General features: G+C 39.0%; 1 protein-coding gene across 1 annotated transcript in view; it reads right to left on the reverse strand.

Moving 5' to 3' along the window:
* The window catches only part of TXLNB (taxilin beta), a 43,490-nt gene that overhangs the window by 18,867 nt on the left and 2,213 nt on the right, over positions 1-22,410 (reverse strand). Inside the window, exons 2-6 of the mRNA XM_045814730.2 lie at positions 21,759-22,199; positions 13,669-13,760; positions 8,412-8,582; positions 4,847-5,041; positions 2,885-3,004 (exon numbers count right to left, since the gene is read on the reverse strand). Of these exons, the coding sequence (XP_045670686.2) occupies positions 2,885-3,004; positions 4,847-5,041; positions 8,412-8,582; positions 13,669-13,760; positions 21,759-22,185 (1,005 nt within the window). The 5' untranslated portion in view covers positions 22,186-22,199. The remainder of the gene's footprint in view (positions 1-2,884; positions 3,005-4,846; positions 5,042-8,411; positions 8,583-13,668; positions 13,761-21,758; positions 22,200-22,410) is intronic.

Raw genomic sequence — 22,410 nt, forward strand, 5'->3', positions numbered from 1 at the left:
TCCCTCTTCCTCTGCCCTTCCCCCAGTCTGTGCGCGCATGCACGCGCGCACACGCGTGATCTCTCTCTCTCCAATACATACATATATACATACATAAATCTTTATAAAAATAATAAAACATGTTATTTTAACTTAAGATGTATGTTTATTTCTTGGTTTTGATAGAGGGCTTTGCTCTTTGTTTTGGGTATGGGTCTTCTGGTGGGAGTTCAGAGGAGCTTTTTGTTGTTTGTTTTTATAAAAATTATTTCCATGATGGACCACATAAGATTTATAATTTTTTTTTTTTACATTTTAAACAATAGTACTAGAACCTGCAGACCTAAACATATTTGCGAAGAAGCTTGATTGGATAATTCTCTGGAGTTGTACAGCTTTCTCCTAGTCTTTTACAGCTACTCCCTTCTAACTTGACAATTGTTTTGTGCTATTTGCCTACATTTAGTCTTTCAAAGCATAGTTTTTGTAGAAACAACTCTTTCTTTTCACACTTACATTTCATCAGTTTCTGTGTCATTCTGTTGGTTTTCATAATATAAAAGCAAGGGTAACTGAAAGAAAAGGTTTGGGAGCAAAGAGCTGTTTCTTGGTCAGTGCCATCTTACTTAACTTGGGAACCCATGTGTAGACACTCAAGTGGCTGTGTAGCCACAGGATTCAACATGCAGTGGGCATCTTTAGTGTGTTTACAGAGAGAATGGTGGACATCATGGATTAGTCTGGTTAGTCAATTAGGTGGCCATCAGTTTAAGAAGTTTCTAGTATATTTGAAGATAGGCTGATTTATATTTTCTTTTTCTTTGTTCCTGTTTTAAAAAATGTCCACTTTTTGTAATCAGAACAAAAAACAATAAAGTCATCATTTTAAAAAACTTGGAGGCATCTTCTTTTGTATTCAAGTTTATCTTTGTCACATGGCTCAACCTTTCCATTTGTAAAATGGGTTATATCTGTTCCTCTATGCCTCCCAGTGAGCAGTGAAGGTTAATTGTTGTAGGAGTGCAATCAGCTCATCCCATGGAGGGCTGAGGCAGCTGTGGAGTATAAGACCTGTAGGCTGCCCTCTGGCCATCTGAGCCCCTGCTTCACTGAGCAGGCTGAGGAGCCCAGTGGTGATGGGTGGTTCCCTGACAGAGAGGGAGGAAGGTGGCTGCCTGTTCTGCTTGGGATAAAGGAGCCCTCCAGCTCTGACTTGATATTTCACCACTTTCAGTAAGGAGCATCACAGCTGGAACCTGGGTAGGTGGCCAGCTTTGAAGAACTGAGGGCGCTACTTTTTTTGGACTCAAATCTGCTGCTTTGCTAAACCAGGGTAGGAAAATAGGGCAGCACGCTAGTTTCTTGCTAAGGCTGGGTCACCTCAAAACTGCCCCTACTCTTTGAAATGAAGCTCTGCCTAGTTATTCATTTGTCATGTCTCATGTTCTATATCAAAGGTACTGCTATCCTGAGGGGAGCATAGTTTGCCTAAGAGGATAATTATGCCAACAGTGGAGTATCAATGTTCTTGGATTCTGAATAATAATTAAATGCTTTGTTTCTTATTTTGAGAGCTAGGTTGTAGATGGATTTAACAACTTAATCTTTTTTATTAAGAGCCCATGGACTTCTGATTTGAGATCATCCAATGTCCATCAGGATATGTTCTCCAAAATTCGTCCTTTCCTTGCCATGTTTGAAAACAAAAGTTATTATTAAATTACTATTCTAACAAATTAAAGTGATTCTAGTCTGATTTTAGGTAATTGCAGAGTTCATGATCAACTGTTAAATGGCCAAATTTGAACGATTGGTCCACTGATTGCATTTTAAATCTCTCTCCCCAGCAACAGATGCACACTTTGACTCATACCTCTGAAGCACACCTTTGAGTGTGACACACAAACACAGAGCTTAGCCTTTGGAGACAGACACACTGGAGATGTGATGTGTTGGAAGTGGGACCAACACGTCTTGCTCACTTAGCAGCGTGTGACCTTAAGTCGCAGATCTTCTATGAGCCTCAGTTCTTGCATCTGGAGAATGGCCCTGCAGCTGTTTTCGGAATGTTTGGGGTTAACGAGATGTCATTAAAAGCCACCACTCAGTTTCTTAAACCCCAAACTCAGAAATCATCCCTGACTTTTCCCTTTTCCCTTTCCTCACTGTCACCATCTTCAGTTCAGAGCACTGACTGTTGGTTTTGCACTGAAAATGTAACTTCTATCCATGTCCACCTCCCCTTGTCCACTGTCATGTCCCCAACCCAAGCCGCCATCATGCCTCCTCCAGATTGCTGCAGTAGGCACCTTGTCCCTCTTTAGTTCATTTTCCACCCAGGAGCCAAATTCATCTGTCAAAGATGCAAGGCAGATCATGTCACTTCCTTAGCTAAAACTGCCCAGACTTTCTCAGTATGTTTAGGATAAAATCCAAACTACTTTCCAAGTCTACAAAGCTATGCAATTTGGTCCCTGGTCACCCTGTCTACAATAGCCCCCTCCTTCTGCCCCTTTTCAGTTCCTCCTCATTTCTCTAGGAGCTCCGATTATTATCTGGAATTTTCCTTCTTTGTTTGCTTGCCTATTGCCTGTCTTGTCTTAGTTAGATTCTAGTTTCCGTGCTGGGACATGGCCTTCTTGATCTTGCTCACTGCTATCCCCCAGCACCTAGGATGCTGCTAAGCATAAGACAGGTCCTTGAAAGAGGTTTGTTGAATGGATGCACAACGATTTTATATCAAAAACCACGTAGGTACAGTGCCTCCTGTGGGCTGGCCACTGTAGTTCTCTGGGGAAACTCAGGCTCCCTCCATCAGTCTAGTGCTCTGTGACTATGATCAAAAACAACTTTCTCAGAGGTTCTCTGACCCCCAGGCAGACCAGACAAGCACACTGATAAGTACATATTCCTTCTCGCGTTTGTGTTGCTCCTCAGCTTCCTTCATCATTTCTTGGGCCTGTTCCAGTTTTGCATCCACCAGCTTCTGCTGCAGTTCTCTGTGTTTAAATATTTTGTCCAGATGCTAAAGGAAAAGAAATGACACATATCAAGCTTGATTACTTATTGGTGCTGAGAAATGTAAGATAAAAAAGTAACATCGACACACATGTTCTCCAGGTTTTGAGATTTAAAGAAAAGGGAGGCGGGAAGAATAAATGCACTGGCATCACTTATGGCTTTGTATAAAAGTCACAAACTGGTGAAGTCCCCTGCATTTGGCACTATGCAAAGTGGTAGCTACATAAGGTAGAGGTGCGAGAGTTCAGTAATGTTAGCTCCAGAAGCTCCCAACTGTATGTGTCTAAACTTAGTAACCACTAGATAATGATGCTACTTATTATGCCAGATGGCAGACTGATGTATATTGCAGGGGCTACAGCACCATCACTCAGTATTTTGGCAATTTTTATGAATCTAAAACTGCTTTTAATCATATTCATACAATTTATCATAGTGAATTCTCTTCCACATTCTTGTCTCAAGGGTTGTGAGGCAGTTCTGGGGGACCAGCCTGTGGCCCAGGGTATGAGACTATGGGGGGAGCCCCCCAACTTCAACTCTGTTGCTCTGGTGGGCAAGACAAAGGCCAAGGGTCACAGATTAATTGCTATGCAAATGTGTTCCTGCCTCCTCTACATCTTTTGACCTCTCAACAAGCTTAGTGAAGAGAAGCTTCAAATTCTACTTCAGTGTAAAGAATTTCTTGGTAGTTAGGAAGTCCCATCACCAAGAGGACCTATGGAATTCTAGCCTTGGGGCTTGTCTAGAATCAATCTCAAGAATGTACAACTGGTCTACCAGGCCATTTTTATCTGGGATCTCTCTTAAGAGTATGGACATTTTTTTTTTTCCTTTCTTAAGCTTCTTCCCTTTTACTTTTGCCTGAACCTCCACTCTGGAGTAGGACTGATCTCGGTGACAAGATAAAATGGTAGCATGGCATTTTGGCTTACTGTGAGGGGTTTCTTGATTTACCTAACTGCTCCTTCCTTGTGCTATTGGCTCAGTTTTTCTCTTGATAAAATCTTAGCATGTTGCCAACCGAGCCACTCTGATTATGTTCTGTGACATTTAAGGGAGACATTTAAAATTTGAGTGGGATGGGGTAAATAATATAATATATAAAAACCCTGAGAGGGCTTCTGGAATCTTAAAAATATATTAAATATTAAGATACAATTTTAGAATAATAAAAGATCCTCATAGTCTCCCTAATGTAAAATACTGAAAGCAAAACTCTTTTGGCTTTTGTGAATAAAAGAGTAAGTGATTTTGTAAGTAATTTGATATCAGCCTCTGCTTCCCACCCATATAATGTGGATATGGTATTATCTAATGGATAAGATTGTTGAGACAATGCAATAACATATTGTATGTAAAGTACAGTACTCAGCACCTTTCCTGGCACAAACTCAGCAGTGAATAAATAATACCATTAATATTATAATTATTATATTAATAATAATATTGATTTGCGGGGCACATATAGAACACAGACGGCTCATTTAGATGACATGATGATTCTTAAGAGGGAGTCTATGAGATGTTTCCTAGCTCTGTAGAGAGTGTTTTTAAAAAGCTGAGAAATACTATTTTCAAGGGTAACTGTGCTCATGGCCTACTACTTCCTATTTATTGCCTTTGCTTTGCAGTGATTCCAGTTTCGAAGAAATCCCATATGGCTTTCAGCCAGGTATTTTGCAATACCACGTGTTTTTATTTTGGCTAGCAAAAGAAATCCAATCCTAAATATTAATCAATTGAGAGGGCTGGCCATAACTTTCTTATTAACCAAGTCCCCCACCTTCACAGCCCGATCTGGATCTATATATAGTGCCCCTAAGTTGTTTGATGTGGTTCTCACCTCCTCTCTGAGCTCATACTGATCAATGATGCTTTTCAGTTTCTCTGCAAGCTCTGTGTTCTCCTGACACAGCTTCATATTTCGCTCACTCTGCTGTTCAATCTGGCCCTGGATATCTGTCAGAGTGGTCTGGAAATGACTTGTGATCTCCTTCCTTTTCTCTTCTTCCTCTCGTGCCCGCTGAAGTGTTTCCTCCTGTGGATAAAAAGCAAAGTCTCTTGTTATGCTGGTTTATGTGCATCCAGGTTTATAGAACTCAGGGTTAGGTCAATGAAAGATCAGTGTGCAGGGTTAAGTAGGATATTTTTTCTCAGTTCTCTGGAGCTAACTTTGCTCAGCCCCAAAATAAATGTATGAGCAAAAGTTTCCAATGTAAATACACAGTTACTCAGAGCAGGTGCAATGAGGGCCTTGAAACTGATAGTTAGTGATGAATAGGCTTGTTTTAAAGATGACTGGTCTCCTGCTGAGTGCATATACTACACCAGTTTCTAACAAACATGCAGTAACAGGGTTTCGATCTTTTGGCTGTGGCCTGGAAGAAAGGACACTCAGCTTTACTGACTGATGAGACAGATTCCATGTTGCCTTGTTTTGGTACAGAAAGAAGAATAATAGATCTTATATTCCTCCATATTAAAAAAAAAACCTATGCCATGTTAACCACATAATTGTATAACCCAAGTTTTATAAATATAAGTGATCACAATATAAACTTTTCCTTAGTAAGAAAAACTTTCATCAGCAAGCTCGAAAAGGAAACGAAGATAGCTATAGATGAATTATAGCAATTCAAGAATGTAAAAAGAAATCTTAAATGCTGGATATTTTATTTCTGAAAGAACAATCAGCCCACATGTCACATAGAGTAATTGAAATGTTCAATATAAATTTTGAATCTGAAAGCGATTTTAAGTTTCAAATTTTCCTTAACTCTCAAATGAAACATCTAATTTTCCCCTCTTCTGCTTTGTTAACATATTCAAGAATTGGAAATTAACTTTTATATCATTTCTATTCTCTTTTCTCCTAACTCAAAACCCTCCCTTCATTGCTAACTACCAACAATGTGCCCAAATTTCCCCCATATCTATATTGAGAATTATTTGCTTTGTGATGATTCCTCTCATTCTTTTAGAATCAAAGGGTTTAATTTTGCTATATCATACCAAAGATAGAGACACTGCTGAAAAATGATGTAGACATTTTAGGATGCCTTTCAGTTCTGATTAATTGTTATTATGAAAGCTTGCTTCATGGTTGGCAAGTAAAATTATACTGCATTTACTTGCCCCCTGTGATCAAATTATGTAACAGGATTTTTAAAAAGAAATAATGATTTAAATAGAAGTAATTGTGCAAAGCCTTATTATGATAGTAGAATAATGTGATCAAAATAAAAGCTGATGCTAAGAATTATGCTCTGAAAATACATTAATTTATCATTAGGTATCCTCTTTCTTCTACAATATTAACATATTCTCCTACTCCAATAGAACTCTTGATACCTGAATCATAATTAAGTCATAAACACATTTCTTCGGGGTATTGTAGGAAGTATCCACACTTCCTAATCTGAAGACATTAACTGAGATGTTATTTCCCTGATCTTTGTATGCTAACACTCACTATATATATTTCACTAAGCATGATTATAGCCATCTGCTAAGAGTCACTGAATATACATATGATAGTGGTTGTCTCCTTACTGCTCCAGCTTAGCTTAGAAGTCAGTAGGTCTTGGGGCGCCTGGGTGGCTCAGTCGTTGAGCGTCTGCCTTTGGCTCAGGGCGTGAGCCTGGCGATCTGGGATGGAGCCCCACATCAAGCTCCTCCGCTGGGAGCCTGCTTCTTCCTCTCCTACTCCCCCTGCTTATGTTCCCTCTCTCGCTGGCTGTCTCTCTTTCTGTCAAATAAGTAAATAAAATCTAAAAAAAAAAAAAAAAAAAGTCAGTGGGTCTTTTGAATTTGAAGCCTGATTTTGATACTTAATATATGCATACCCTTGGATGACTGATTTGGATTGCCAAGTCTCAGTTTGTTCAGCAATAAAATGGAGCTATTAACCCTTGCAAGGTTGTTATGAAGATTAAATAAAATAACATATGTAAGGCACTTAGCAAAGTCCTGGCATAATCATGATACTTTACTTCATTGTCCATAACTGGAGGCCATTAGTGAGGGTGTGTGGCTATACATATAGGATCTCCTGCAACTTCCATCATTCTGTCTTCGAATGCTACCCAAAAAGCCCAAGCCACATCATCATCATCCCATTCTTAATTAGAGAGGTAGGGAGGGGCAGGGGGAGAGAGAGAATGTTAAGTAAGCTCCACACCCAGCCTGCAGCCCCACACGGGGCTGGATCTCAGACCCTGAGGTCATGACCTGAGCCAAAAAAAAGAGTTAACCAACTGAGCCACCCAGGCGCCCCATCGCATTCTTTAAATATCTTTGTTGATGATCTTTCCACTGTATCTGATTTAATTTTTATCTCCTTACAGTCTAACACTACTTATGTTAACACAGGGTGCTATCTACTTGAATATGTATCTCCAGTTGAGAATAATGCTCCCACCCCCAGGCCGCCATCTAACTTGCATTTCTGATTGTCCCTAATGCAATGATTGAAGAGATACCAGAAGTCCTTCCCCTACAACTTGTGATTTAAGAGTTCTAGTTCATCATGCTGGCCTTCCAATTCCCATCTGGAATATGAAGAGTCATGATTCTCTTCCAGCTTTCTTCCCAGCTCTGTTGTGCAAACTCAGCAGTGATCTTAATCTCTCTGCTTCTTAAAGTATCTCCTTTTATACACATGTAATAATAACTATCTCATGGAAATATTGGTGTCTAATTAATTATTGTTTGTCAAAAGCTTTAAGATCTTTAGCTAGAAAGGGGATTGTGGGCGCCTGCAGTATTACCTTGGAGAGCCTTGCATCTTGCTTCATTGAATGGAGCTAGTGCCTATGTGTAATCAAATTAGGCACACTGCTACAGGCTTATGCTGTAATTAATGAAACCCATGCAGACTGAATGAAGTGATCAGTCTATTATTTTTAGATTGAATAATTAAATCCGAAGAGCTTCAGTGTGTTTTCAAGTAGCTTCTTTTTCAGCTGAGTATTGACATTTTGGCTCTCAATCTTGCTGTCTAATGTTAGTTAGCTCTGTGTCTGTTTTTCTCGTGTGCTGGAGATTTCATTAGACTACAAAAACTGTTGAATTTTTACAAATTCATATTTTAAAGAGTGGAACTGAGTCTTACCTTAAAAAATAGAACAAACTTGAGGTAAGAAAAAGGCAAGGGGAATGGCAAATATTTTACTGGAAGCCTGCTCTGTGTCGGGTGCTATGGAGCACCCTATGTATATGACCTCATTTAATTTTTCCCTGGCTACACGGTGAAGTTGGTGTAATCCCCACTCTAGGGATGAGGAAACAGGCTTGGGGAGTTAAAATAATTTATTGAAGTTCAGAAACACGCTCTTTCTGAGTGGCAGAAGCCTGTGTCTATGCAGCATGCCAGAAAGTGTGTTATTCAGAACGGTGGTGATACATACCTTCAGGTTCTTGTTGTGTCTCTGCAACTCCCGGCATAGACTCTCCAGTTTGCTTCGAGCGAGGATAGCTCTGCTATGTTCGCTTTGTAACTGGTCCTTTTCTTTTTGAATTTGTACCTGTTTCTTTTGTAAGAGCTTTAACTTTTTTTGCTCAGTGCGATGCTCGTCCAGCTAGACACGAGGGGTGCAAACATAAAAGAAAATGGCAGGAATCGTTTTCCAGTTGATAGAAAAGTGAGCAAAAGAGGAAATACCTAAAGATCACTCTGTGGCTGTTGGAAACATTTTTGCTATCGCCACCACCCCTCTGCAATCAAATAAACTTCACAAATGGGACTTGTCGATACTTGTAGATATGGCTTTTAGAGCACATCATTTATAGGTTTTTCCTCATAGTTATAATGATCCCTTCTTACTCTGATCTTTTTGGTGGTTTAGAAATCGTTTTCTTTTTCTTGAGTCTATCCAGTGATACTGGTCAATCTGGAAGGGCATGTCTTGGAACCTGTAGGCTGTCAGAATTCATGATAATGCCTTGCACTGATGCAGTGGTCAACAGTATGTCTGCTTGGTTTATATTTTGTTCTCCCAATTCTTTCTCAAAACAAGCTTATAGCAACTATTTGAAAAAAAAATAGGAAAGCATAAAACAGCTTCCTGGTAAATGGAAGATGAAGTCTGCGGTTTGTGAAACAAGGGGAGAAGAGAAAGGACCTCTCGACTACCTACCATTAGTGATTTTCCACCAGGGCCTCAGAAGTAGCCGCTGCACAAGTCAACAGGGTGAATGGCAAGTGTCCATACCACGCCCTGCCCTCTGACCACCCCCACCCTCTCTGCTTATGGCCAATCAATCATGACACATGCTTTTGTCAGCCACAGCTGGGACCTTTTCTCACACTCCTCCAGCAGCTACCATGAAGTATTAGGGATGGCATGGAAAATGAAGCCTGTGGGCCATGAGATGTTCCATCTTGGGGTGCTACACTTCTGGGATAGAGTTGAAAGGTAAAATGTGGGACATCCGGTTAAATTTGAATTTCAAATTATTAAGAAATTAAATTTTAGTAAAAGTATTTCTAAAGTATTGCATGGGACACTTTCACTGAGAAAAAAATATTGCTTACCTGAAACACAAACATAACTGACTATTCTATATTTTTGTTTGCTGAATTTGGCGATGTTTGAATGGAATTCTAGTTCCAGTGGGGGGAGTTTGGGGATCAACCCCCAGAAGCCACCAAAGACTAGCACACTCCAGGCATATTGATCTCAGATGGACAGTCGGTGAGGCTGTAAACAAAGGGCAGCCCTAGCCCTTATTGGCTCAAGGGGAGGAAAGGCCCTTGGGAAACTGTTGGGGCTTCTGGGCCCCAGGTGTTCCTGATGCCTTGAAAAGCCTGATGCAAGTGATTATACACATGATATGAACCCTCATGTATGCCTCAATTTCCCTGTCTTGAAAAAGCATTTGTTCTTTCCGAATTAGCTGAACAAGACTGTCACACTTTCTTCAGTTCACATCTTATCTTCCTCCCTTCCTCCCTCCCTCCTGCCACACTAAAATGATCATTGCTGATTAAGCTGGAGATGTTCATACATGATATTCTATCTTCACATTTATGAGCAATTTTTATTTATTATTGAGAATTAGCATCAGGAAAAATTCTACCCGTATTACTATAAACATTGACTGAAATTGATTTCCTTCTTGAGGTTCAATTGGAAAATCATTGATATTTTATTATATGCTTCTCATGCTAACCTCCTATTAACAGGATGGATGAGTTTTTTCATTTTGCAGTATAGTTATATTTGTGCTTACATTTGGATTTTATTTTATTTTTTTTAGAGAGAGAGAGTGGGGGAAGGGGTAGAAGGAGAGGGAGAGAGAGAATCTCAGGCAGACTCCCTGCTAAGCACAGGGCCCCATGCAGGGCTCCATCTCATGACTGTGAGATCATGACTTGGGCTGAAATTAAGAGTCTTGGACACTTGACCGACTGAGTCACCCAGGCTCCGCCCCTTTTTTCCCAATTTTTTTTAATTAAAAAAAATTTTTTTTAGAGAGAGTATATTTGGATTTTGAATACCTATTGTCTCATTCTGAAATTTATGTATTGTTATTATTGTTATTGCCATTATGATTTAAACTTAATCCTTTGAAGATTAAATCACGTGTCAGGGTTTCTCAACCTTAGCACTTAGAATATTGGGCCCCATGATTTCTTGCTGTAGGGGACTATCTTGGGCATTGTAGGCTGTTTAGCAGTATCCTTGTCCCCGACCTAATGGATGCCAGTAGCACCCCCCACAATTGTAACATCCATAATATCTCCAGACAGACATCAACTATTGGCGCATAGTGGGCAAAACTGCCCCTGAAGGGGGGAGCACTGCCCCATATGGATTTACCTGAGCCCTAGGAGGAAGATACCCTACACGTGTTTCATAAGTTGGAAGAGATGACTTTGCTTGCCTATCAACCATGTAATGTTCTAGTTTTACTGCAAAGTCATACACATTTGACATTTAGCTAGGTCTATCTTGTATATGCTCTAAATAAAAACCCTTAACTTTCTGACAATTTTTTTAAGAACGTGGCTAATTTTATTCAAATACTTCAGGCTTGTGAATACATATATGGTTTCTTAATGAATGAAAATGAACATACTGCGACTGAGACAATTTCAGTCAAATACTTCCTGGCTTAGTGATTTGATGATGCACTTAAACACCACAGTGCTTCTGTACAATTGTAACAGGCATATTGGATTTTTTATCTGCTATTTTTCTTGCTCTCCCTTTTTTATTATTAAGTTAAAAAAGTAAAATTAATGCCAAGTACTAAATCAGAATAGTATTAGTGATTTGTTGTAACTACATTAAAACTGAGGAATCTTAGAAAAACTACTTCTTCCAGGTCATGTGGTATCTTTATTAATAAATGTATCCTTATTTATTAATAAAAACAATAGTAGGTAATATTACAGGATTCAGAATCTAAAAGGGTGAGTTAGCGAGTGTGGCAGTTTGATTCACACCTTTGAACTTGATGATTTATTCTATGTTAACACTTACACAGTGAACACCTTTTATATTAATATCTAAATCAGTGAGCAATGAAATAGGGTTTAGTCTCCAGGTAAAAGACTTAGATTATTCATAATTTTTCCTTTCTGAAAAGGAAATGTAATGGGTTTTTGGCCAGTTTTCTCCTATTCATTTTTTCTAGAATGATATTTTGGGTTTTAAAGTTTATTACAGGACATGATATAAATGCCAAAGTATAGTAAGTAAGGCTTGAATTGGGTAGGCTCTCTGGAAAGATAAACTCTGTTGGGTGCCTCCTGACTAGGAGGGTAAGTAGGTGGAAGGAGTTCCCAGGGTGAACAGCTGTGGCTCAGGAAGAAAATCTTGGGCAGACGGGAGAGGTGATGTTTTTCGGTTGTGCTGCTGTGGGCTGCAGCACCTCACATGGCTTCCTGTACGAGGCTGGAATGCTGCCCAGTCCAGCCAAGTACGGAGCATGGCACTAGAAACGAAACATGAATGGCTTTGGTAGAAGGAGGTAAATTGAAGGGGCAAAGGACGAACTATGCGGAAAAGGAGAAGGAGGATAGACAGGGTGAGAATGGGGACCTTAATTTTGGGAAAAATATTTTTGAAACCTAACTTATTTTATGGCGCTGAAATTTCTCATGGACAATTAATAGCTCATGTTAAACAAGCTACAATAAAAACAAGTTGATACACTGATACTCACTTTATAAATTTCTACCATCCTTTTGGAAAGTACTATGACCATTTAAAAAACCCTTAACCAAACAAAAGGCATTCGTATTGTTTGATTCAGAAATCCCAATTCTGGATTGGGATCATACATCATAAAATGAAGGGGAAGGAACAGATCTAATGCATGACGATGTTCAGTGCAGCAATATTTGGTAAAGCAAACAGTGGAAGGAATCTAATGTCCCTAAATTAGAGAACCAGGAGATAATGGCCACTCCATTGGAAAAAGACATAACTGTTAAAACTCTTGTCCTGTGGTTCCTGTTTGTCCCTTTCTTCCTGTCACCTTGACTCATCCTCTTGGGCTGAACTGTCATGCAGTAGAGCCAGAGGGACTCTGAAACCCTGAGTCACTGGCTGGTTATTTAACTCTGCTAATACTTTTTAATTGTTTTTTAATCACATAAACCCCACATCATGATGATACGAGAAATGCTGCAGACACAAGCAAACATATCTCTAATCCCATAACCTAAAACACAAACTTGGATTTATCCATCTTCATTCCCAGTTCTGCTATATATGCCGAGATAGTTTCATAACAATTGCTATCATAAGGTACATATATAATTTGGTATCTGGTTTTGTTGGCTCATACTACAGACACTTTCCCACGTAGTTAGTCTTTATAATTATATTTCATAATAGTTAGAAAAAGAAAGAAAACAAGGTCACTTGTTAAACTCCACTCCATCAATAGGGATAAGATGAGGGGTTTGTGCGCCTGAAGCTCATTCAGTTTTGGAGGCTGTCTTTTAAAAACAAAACACAAAAACCCCCCAAAATTAAGAGAATTGCGTCCAGGGCCTCAGAGGGTCTCTGAGTGGCTTCCCTGCCTCCCAATGGCCCTATCCAGAGGGAGCCTGCCTGGGGGGTACCTAGAACTAGGCACAAAGCAATCCACATCAAACAGCGCCACAGTGGGGGTGGGGAGAAGAATGTAGATCACAGAGAACGAATGAATGGTTGAATGAATGAATGAATGAATGAACAAATAAGAGTTTTCAAGACCAAATGAGAAGGTGTCATAAGCTGAAGGTAGGATAAACTCATCCCTCTGCCTTCCTGAGGGGGCCCGTCAAAACACCTAGGCACAAGAACTGAGTGAAAGTTTGCCTTTAGGTTGAGTATATTTCTGTTTTATTTCAAACTCAAAAAGAACTTTAAAATATTTGCAATTTTCAATGATCTCTAATTCTCTCTTCTATTCCCCAAATTATACTTAGAATTGTGCAGAGTAGACTCCAACTCTATCCTCTTTCATTGTTGTGCTGTTTTTTCCTCAGTTTTTGTTTCTTTTTCCTTTTAAAAAAAATCTGCTTTTATGGATTCTCGCTTTGGCTTGTGTGAGGTGACCAGCTATGGTCTCTAATGAGGTACCTGAAAAATGAATGGCCTCCTTTTCTCAGCTCTAACCAGAGCCTGAATCTTTCTGACACAAGGAGCTAATCAGAGATCTTACCAATTCAGCATACTTCTTGAATAAAAAATCAAGTTTTTCTTCAGGTGTTTGCAGCTTCTTCAGATTTTGCATTAGCAGGTTGGCTTCTTTGCCTTCAAAGAAAACAAAAACCAAAAAGACATTTAGAAAAATGTTTTAAATGTTTTGAAAATATTCAAAAGAATAAAAAATGCTGACTTTTTATAAGAATAAGTCACCCATTTTTCCGCGCTGATTAATTAAAAAAATGAAGCAGAGCAGCCAATCAAAACTTCTGACTCCCACCTAACTGCCAGCGTTGACACATGCAGTTCTAGAATTCCAGGCCAAAGCACAGAAACTTGACAGTTTAGTCTGCCATTTTTGGGCTTTGGTTTTGTTCTTTTAGTACCTTTCTTTCTCTCTTTTTTGGTGGGAACCAATTGTCTTGTTTCTGTGCATGAATGCATTCCATAACGTTTGGGTCAGAATGTTCTGCTCATATTTCCTACGTAGCAGAGAATAAAATCAACATAGAAGGAAAACCAAGTCACGACATGGAGGGCCTTTTCCACAGGCCTTTTTGTGTCTCTGTGATAATGGGTTCAGCCTTCCTGGGCCTTCCTTCTTCCCACCCAGGCCTTAATCTTTGCTGGCAGGGACCTTTTCTGGTCCCACTTGGAGTTTATGCTACATTTTAAGACTCATCTGTTCATGATCATTTGATGGTGAATCTCAGATTCTTCTCTTTCCTCATTGTTCTTCCTTTTGTGTTCTTCACTCAGCCTCCCCATTTGCCTTTGTGTGGTCTTGGAAATTTTGTTTTCAAGTAGCCATTGGGCTGAGTGTTAGTGGGGAGGAAAAGGACCCTGGGGCCTGCAGGTACCACCGATGATATCTTTTCAGAGTCCGACAGAGGTGGAACAGAGTGACAGCCACTCTGTCTAATTAGAATAGGAAGGTCAAGCCACACAGTAGAGGCCACGTTTCCTGATATAAATCTACGTAAGAATATTAACAACTTTGACAATCTTTCCCCAAGAACAGGCATTTCCCTTTTGCTAGAATATTTGCTTTTATCCTGGAGAGGCAGATAAATCATGGAATTAGGCTTGCCAGATGAAATACAGCACATGGGACATGACTGTACTAAAAAAAATTTTGCATTGTTTACTGAAGTTCAAATTCCTCTTGGCATCCTATGTTCTTATTTGCCAAATCTGATAACTCTAATGGCATCAAAGAATTTTAGGTCTAGAAGGACTTTAAAGAGCATCCAGACAACTGGTTAATTTTATAGATTAAAAATCTAAGGCCCAGCAAAGGCCAACGTTACATAATTAGTAGTGGCAGAGCCAAGGCTTGAATCCAAGGTTTGTCTACTTGCTCTAAATCACTCCATTCCCATGTGGAATTTGGATGCCAGGAAACCCGGAGAAATAAAAGGAAACTTTTTCTTAAAAAACATGACCTCATTCCTAACAGCTGGTTTTGTCCATCTCTGCCCAGTGAGTCAGTTCAGATTAGAGACTTGGACTAAGACGGGGAGAAGGTAGGTGTGAGAGGTGCCCCACCAGCTCTCCAGTTATGGCCTGTGGCGTATCGTGCTGCACTTAAACTGATAATCTCTGCTGCCCCACCTCCGCTCTGCTTGCGCTCGGAGTTATTTCTCAAGCAACAGGGAGAGATGTGCATTGGTCAGGACATCCCTTCATCCTTGTCTTCAGTCCGGGAAAGGGGCCCACAGGAAGACTGTTGTCCTGAGTGAGTGTTGTCTCTTAGAGGAAAGAGATTGCTGTGGATCAGATTTGGCCCAGGAACCAGATCACGTTTGGTCCATGGAAAGTTCTCAGTAAATGTCAGTAGTAGTAGAACAAAGCAAAGCCAACCTGTGCCCACTAGCAGCATGTAAATTAAATGAACACTGTCTTGAAGACAACTCTGTGATTGATTAGAAGACAGACAGGTCTTACCCTCGCCTGTGCCATTGAATATATGTTTAGGATAACTCTCGGTATGAGTATGGTCACATAAAACCATTATGTGTCTCATTTGGGGGGGATAAAAACATTTGAGTGAGTCCAGTAGGTCTCTTTTTCTCTCCACACTAAGTATCTTCTTTCCGTTTTATTTTCTTTAACTGTGAGAAGAGGGCTTTGTTTTGTTTTGTTCTGTTTTGTTTTGGGCACACTCACTGAGGTACCTTTCCACTCTCATATCCTGTTATTTTGCATAGAAGGTCAACATTTAGAAGCATCAGTCTGTCCTTCAAAAATGATTTCGCCCTTCAACAACAACAACACAAAAATCCAGGAAATTGGACATAGGCATGTACAGAATGAATAAATTTGAGACATCAGGGAGCTTAGTTTTTAAACTTCCATTGGTTTGCTGTGCAGGATTATTGTGGAGAGAGGAATAGACAGAGAAGTTGCTCATCTTCTAATAAAGGCTGTAATTACAGTTCCACAGAAATGGGGTCATTTGATGATAGTGTCAGACACAAGAAACAGACTAACTTTTTTCAGGGACATCTTTTTGGGAAGGAATGACCTGCCTTTTCCCCAATGTGTCATTCCAAAGCAGTGTGATTGTGAGATTAGTCACAAAGAAAGCAAGGGACACACCTGAAGTCCCCGTTAAAGCTGGGGAAGGCACATGAAGGGCATATGGCCATCCCCCCCCAAATACTCAGTTTAGTAGTAAGTCTACAAGGAGGTAGGACCACCTGAGCAACAAGAACAGCCATGCCACACATGGCTATGGCCAATGGCACAGCTGTAGACTGAAGGAGTATTGTAATACAAAGGAATGATTTTTACATCAAAGAAATTAAAACACTTAAATTGAGATAATGAAATCAGCTATATAAATGAGGACTGAGATTTTTCTTAAACTTTTAGCATAGTGATAACTGTTTATACTAAGTTTATGTAGATTTGATGAGTGTCTAAAACCTGCCTTTTTCTCTTCCCAAATTATCTTCCAGAAATTTGGGGCTAAAATTTGGTCTTGGATACACAAGTGTGCCTCTCTTCCCCCTTCCTGATTTCCATGTGATGTGCCAGAAGCTTAAAGCTGGAAAAGATCGTGGATGTTCTGTTTCAAGTGTTAGACCCAGATTCAAATTTCAATGTTAATTTTATTTTCTAACACAATTTAAAAATAGTGACTATGATACAAATAATTCCTGAGTATCTATAGATATCTTTTGAGAGAAATATGATTTGTGTATGTTAATAAAAAGGACAGTGTAGCTAAATTCACACTGGACTAAGGATAAGGACTAGACCCTAGGTTCTAGAACAGACTGTGTCACTGAGTAGCTGAGAAATACTTTTTACAGAGTCTTCAACTCTGGGTCTAAATTTCCCTCTCTATAAAATTATTAAGTTGACTACATGGGTTCTGAGTTTAGCATTTAGGATTTGTTGATTCCATGACTGGAATAATTTTAACCATTTTTAGCTTGATTTAGACAACAACAAAATTAATAATGTTTGGATGTATATTTGTCTTCCCAAAATGTTTTGGGGAAAAAAACAACAACAAAGTTAAAATTTATTGAGATTTGCTTATCCTTCATTGTCACCTCTCATACTCTGTTTTTTGTTTGTTTTGCTTAGTTTTAATGGCTTATCAGTTTTGAAAATACTGCCTACTCTGTATTTTCTAGTTACATTGGGTTTTTTTTGGCCAACATTTTATATCTTTTGTGTTTTAGTCACCTTGTTATATGTACTTGGAACTTTGGCCTCTCAGTTGTGGAGTGGACCTGGACTTCTTATTAGGTCAGTTGATGATATATTTGAACTATTAGCAATTTCTTGGCTATGACTATAAAGAAAACTTTCTTAAAAGAAAAAAAAACTTTAAGATTCTAATAATGAGAAGATTATTCCAGGGAAAACAAAATAAAGCAAAACCTTATAATGAAAAAGAAAAATACCAGAAAGAACAGTAAGAAATGAATACATCCACTCCTAATTCTGATCAGAAGAGAGTGCTAATCATTTTGCTCAAATTATATTTTTCTCTCCCATTTGACCTATTTCTTTAAACCTCTCTCTCCCCATTTCAGACCTGGCCTAAAATCTAGCTTCCCTCTGAATCTACTCATGAACCTTGCAATCTCTGTTGATTCCTCTCTTCCCTGAATTCTTCTGGTTTCCTACCATCTCTTCCAAAAATTAGGTATTTATATCAAGGCAACAGTTTATTCCCCTTTCACAGTGAAACTAGAAATCAAACTAAAATGGATGAAACATATCATCTGGGAAAGTGCCCATTCTAAGGAAGAGTAAGTAAATGGGTTTCTGAAGATATTTCGGAATCCACTGTTCTAGTCAAGGTCCTCAGAAGGTACAACTGAAAGTCACCTGTAACTAAAGACAAAGCCTGTTAACTGAGCTATGGTAAATGCTCCTTAACCAATATTCCAATTAGTTTGTATGTATCTTCAATCCTGCAATATTAGTGACTTCAGCTCTGCCCCCTTGCTTTCTTTATGACTAATCTCACAATCACATCAACTAGTTGAGTAACCTTTTTTGTTACAAGCTTCAATTTCCATGTCTATAAAATTAGTGGGTTGACTAGATGTATTCTGAACTCAGACTGGACCTATGGATCAGCTTTGTTTTCCTCCCAGGCTTATGTTTCAAACCTCTGATTTCCTACTCAATCAGTTATCAACCTGAATATTAGAATGTATATTATATTTTATCATTGTTCTGTGCTTATTACTATGTGGTGCTTGTGCAGCCCACATACTGTGGGCAGAGAAGTGATTAATAAGACACTTGTGAGTCTGGAGGATGGGGTGGGGGAGGTAAGCATATACTTCAGATGTTGACAGGATGTGTCATGATGCTAAGGGGGAATCTGTTTTTGTTTCTTTCAGTTCAGATGCCAAGGGAAAAGTGACTCTATCAACTAAAGAGATTTAAAAATATTCCTCCAACTGCTCTGGTGTGTAGTGTGGTGTGTTGATTGTGGGAGGATATGCAGTCTCTGAAGGAAAAACAAGTCCTGGGTACTTGGGTAGTAGAGACATTTCCCAAATAATCAAAGGTGTTCTGTGAAAGAAGGGTCTCTTTGGCCAAGTAAATCCAGGACATGTTGTAAACTATGCCCATCTCTATGGGAGATTTTCATTGTTTTATATATTAAAGGTCAGAGAATTCTGGCAGTAGGGAAACTTTAACTTTGTCTGAAATCTCAAATATCCCAAAGTATATACTATGGAAAATTTTGGGTTAGAGAGCCAGAACATTTCAGCATCTCAAAAATACCAAAAAGGCAGATATTATCTGATAAACATGCAATAATGACAGACTCATCTTTGATCAAGTACCTAAGCAAAATCTAAGGATATATTTTTAGGTACTGGTCAAATGATTTACTGAAATTCTATAAAAGGTCCAAATAGATTCTAGAGAGGACCACAGCCAGCACTTCACTTTTTCTTCAAAAGGGTGGAGGAAGAACTTTCCGAAATAGCAGAATCATTGCTTCCACAATCTGTCTGTATCAAAATTACCCTGGTGCTTTGGCTCTATTCCAATCCTCCCAATTCTGAATTTCTCCACTCAGGAACAGCATTTTTGATTAATTCTGTATTTGATTCTAATGCAGAGTTAAGTTTGAACACCACTGGTCTAGATGATAGTGTAGTGCCATTTAATTGGTGAACAGCTAAGAAGCCTGCTAAAGCTACCTGCAGACAGCTGAATCATGTTTAAAATGGTGGTACATATTTTGATTAGCCTAAAAATGTTTAAGTCATAATGTAGCCAAAACATGACAGCACTTAGAAGAATATGCTGATGGTGTTCAGAGGAATGGCATGGAAGGGTCAACGTTCACACACGTGAAGTTAAAACAGACACACCTGGCTTCACAAACATTGGTTCTGATTAAACATTCAGTTGAAATCTGGTAACTTGGAGATAGTGGCAGAATTAGAGTTGTGGAATTTTTTCTTTCTCTACAGTTTCTTTGATTATTTGGTAGTTAGATGGTTAATATAGATTTTGAAATAACTCATGGAGGACAGGGAAAAAACCACAATTGGTCATCTTTAAATTTACCCCTACTTTTTTCATATTCCTTCTGTAGAAGTAGTTGTAAAGTGATAAAGCAAAAGAACTTTCCAGGTTAGGAACACTTGAAATCATAACCATCCACGATATGACTTTGTACTGTCTTATGGGAAGTTTAACAATGACTAATACGAAGGGACATTTCCTAGATGTCTTGGATAGATCAGGAAAAACAGCTTTTGAACACAGAGCAACTTTATTCTCTTTCCCAAAGATCCAAAACACTTGAGTGATTCCAGTCTTGCACTTTGCAACTTGGTAGATATTTTTAGAGTATTATTTGGGTTATTTTATTCTTTATGTTGGGTGAATCAAGTGTCCTATTTAAATGTGTCTTTTAGCCCTTCTTGAAAGCATTGCCTGCAATAGGTTTTAAGTACCATATTGATATCCCATGCCAACAGAGACATGTTTTGGAATTCACAGATAGCTTGTTATTGGAATCTGAACCCAGTTCTGACTCCAGTGTCCATGATCTTTCACTTTGTCACACTATCTTTCAGAAATGAATAAGATATTATAGCTGTCCCTGATAGATTCTCTACTTCCCTGGGGAGGCAAGTATATAAACAAATGATTGATGCAGAAAATTTAATGGAGAGGTAAGGAAGGTGATGCTAACTCTAGCTGGGCATGTCAGGGAATGTACCATATAGAAGGTGGTATTTGTACTGAGTGTCACAGTGAAATTTACCAAGGAAGCCAGGCAGAGGGACTCTCCTATGTACAGTAACATGCTTTTACTAGTAGCTAAAAAATTAACTCTCTCATCCTTCTTTCACAAACATTTTTGGTGTAAAATTCCTCATGGTCTCCTAAAAATTTCCTGGGCCTGTTATTAACACTTATCCTACATAACAATTAGATTACATGTCTGTTTTTCTCTCCATACTTAGAGCTCCTTAACCAAAGGGACTTGATGACTTATTTATCTTTGTGTACTTAGCACAGTACCTCATAAAGACGAGGCATTAATAAATATTTGCTGAATCAATAAACTATGTGAGTAAAAATATTTTGTGTAATTTTTGACATTCTATAATTGATACATTTTTAAAGAGTTCTGTGAAATCAAAACTATTTTATATGGTAATAGAACATACTACTCAGGGATCTAACTGACAATCGTTTTATATACAAACCGTGTCTATATTTATATTTTGCTTAAACCAGATTCCACTAGCTTTGCTTTAAGCAATTTCCATTTCATTTACTTGCTTATTCATCCTTATAACAAATATTTACTGAGCACCTAGCGTGTGTCATCCACTATCTTAAACACTAGGCATCCAATGATGTCTGAATACACACACAGTCCCTGTTCTTGATCTAAAAGAGCTAGGAGAAGGGAAGACATGTATTAAGCAAATAATCACAAAAAGTAAATGTACACTCTCAAATGCTGCTAAATGCTCAGAAGGAAAGGTACATGGTACAACAGAAACAGAAAACAAGAAGACCTTATCTAAGGTTGGGCTAAGAAAATGCCATTTGAATTGGGAGCTAAATGTTAAGCTATGTCCAAAGGGGTGAATGGGTAGGGATTTCTAGGTAGAGAAAATAGGATGTATGTGGGCTTTGTGGGATCATGGTATGTTAAAAAAAAACTGATAGAGAAGTTCAGAATGATTAACAATTAGGCAGTAGTAGTAGTGGTGGTGATAGGGGCAGAGAGTTCAGGAAGGAGATATTGCGTGGGTAGAGTGATGGGAGATAAAGCTGGAGAGACTGGTTTAGGTTAGACCATTAGGGCCCGAAAGACCATGTTAAGAATGTAATCTTTGTCCTAAGAGCAGTGGGAAACCATTGGGGAGACAGGGTAGGTGAGTAACATGTTGAAAACTTCACTTTCTCTCTTTTGAGGGGAAGCGGCTAAACACAAGTATAGCAAGGGAAGTGTAGGGAGACCCTGAAGGAAGCTGTTATAGTAACCCAAAAATGAGATGTGGCTTTTAGTAAAGGTTGGAAGAAGTGCCCCTTTTTAGGAATCATCAAAGAAAAGTCATACATTAGAACATAACTACTTGCCTAATCCTTTTAGGATTTTCTTTTCCAATTTTTGCTCTTTATTGCTGACAGGATCTTTGGCTGTGGCTGGCTCTCCAGAAGCCATGGGTTCTCTCTCCATCTCTTCAGTGGCCTCATCGAAGTCCCCATCCTCATTGTCAGCTGGTTCTATGTTCTCAGGCTGCTCCTTTGCCTGGATGGAGCCCTCTTTTTCAGTAGCAGACCCATAGGTATTAATGATGTCTTCCAGTTGTCGATTCAACTCCTCAGAGATATCATGAACTCCCTGTTCAGACTGCACATCTGTCTTCCCCTCTGGTGCTTGGAGTGGGGTTGAGGAATCGTTATCTTGCTTCTCCAAGCCATTTTGACTGGGTAATGATGAACTGTCCCCTGGAGGTGTTGACTGGGGTTCTCCTGAGAGCTGTACAGAGTGATTCATCTCCATACTGGGAGTAATATCTAGTGGTAAGCATAGTCAAGTTTTATATGGTTAACGCAGTTACATGTAAAATATAAGGATATCCCCAAAAGGGCACCTACTAATTACAGTTCTAACGTAGAATGAATGTACTTTCACAAACCATAGATATTGTAATTAGTTAGGTAGAAACAGTGGGAAGCCATTTTTCCAAAGTGAGTCACACGAGTAGCATATTTTAGTTTTGGTCTT

This window comes from Ursus americanus, chromosome 11, assembly GCF_024610735.1.
Source record: "Ursus americanus isolate L20-20 chromosome 11, mUrsAme1.1.p, whole genome shotgun sequence".
NCBI lineage: Eukaryota > Metazoa > Chordata > Mammalia > Carnivora > Ursidae > Ursus > Ursus americanus.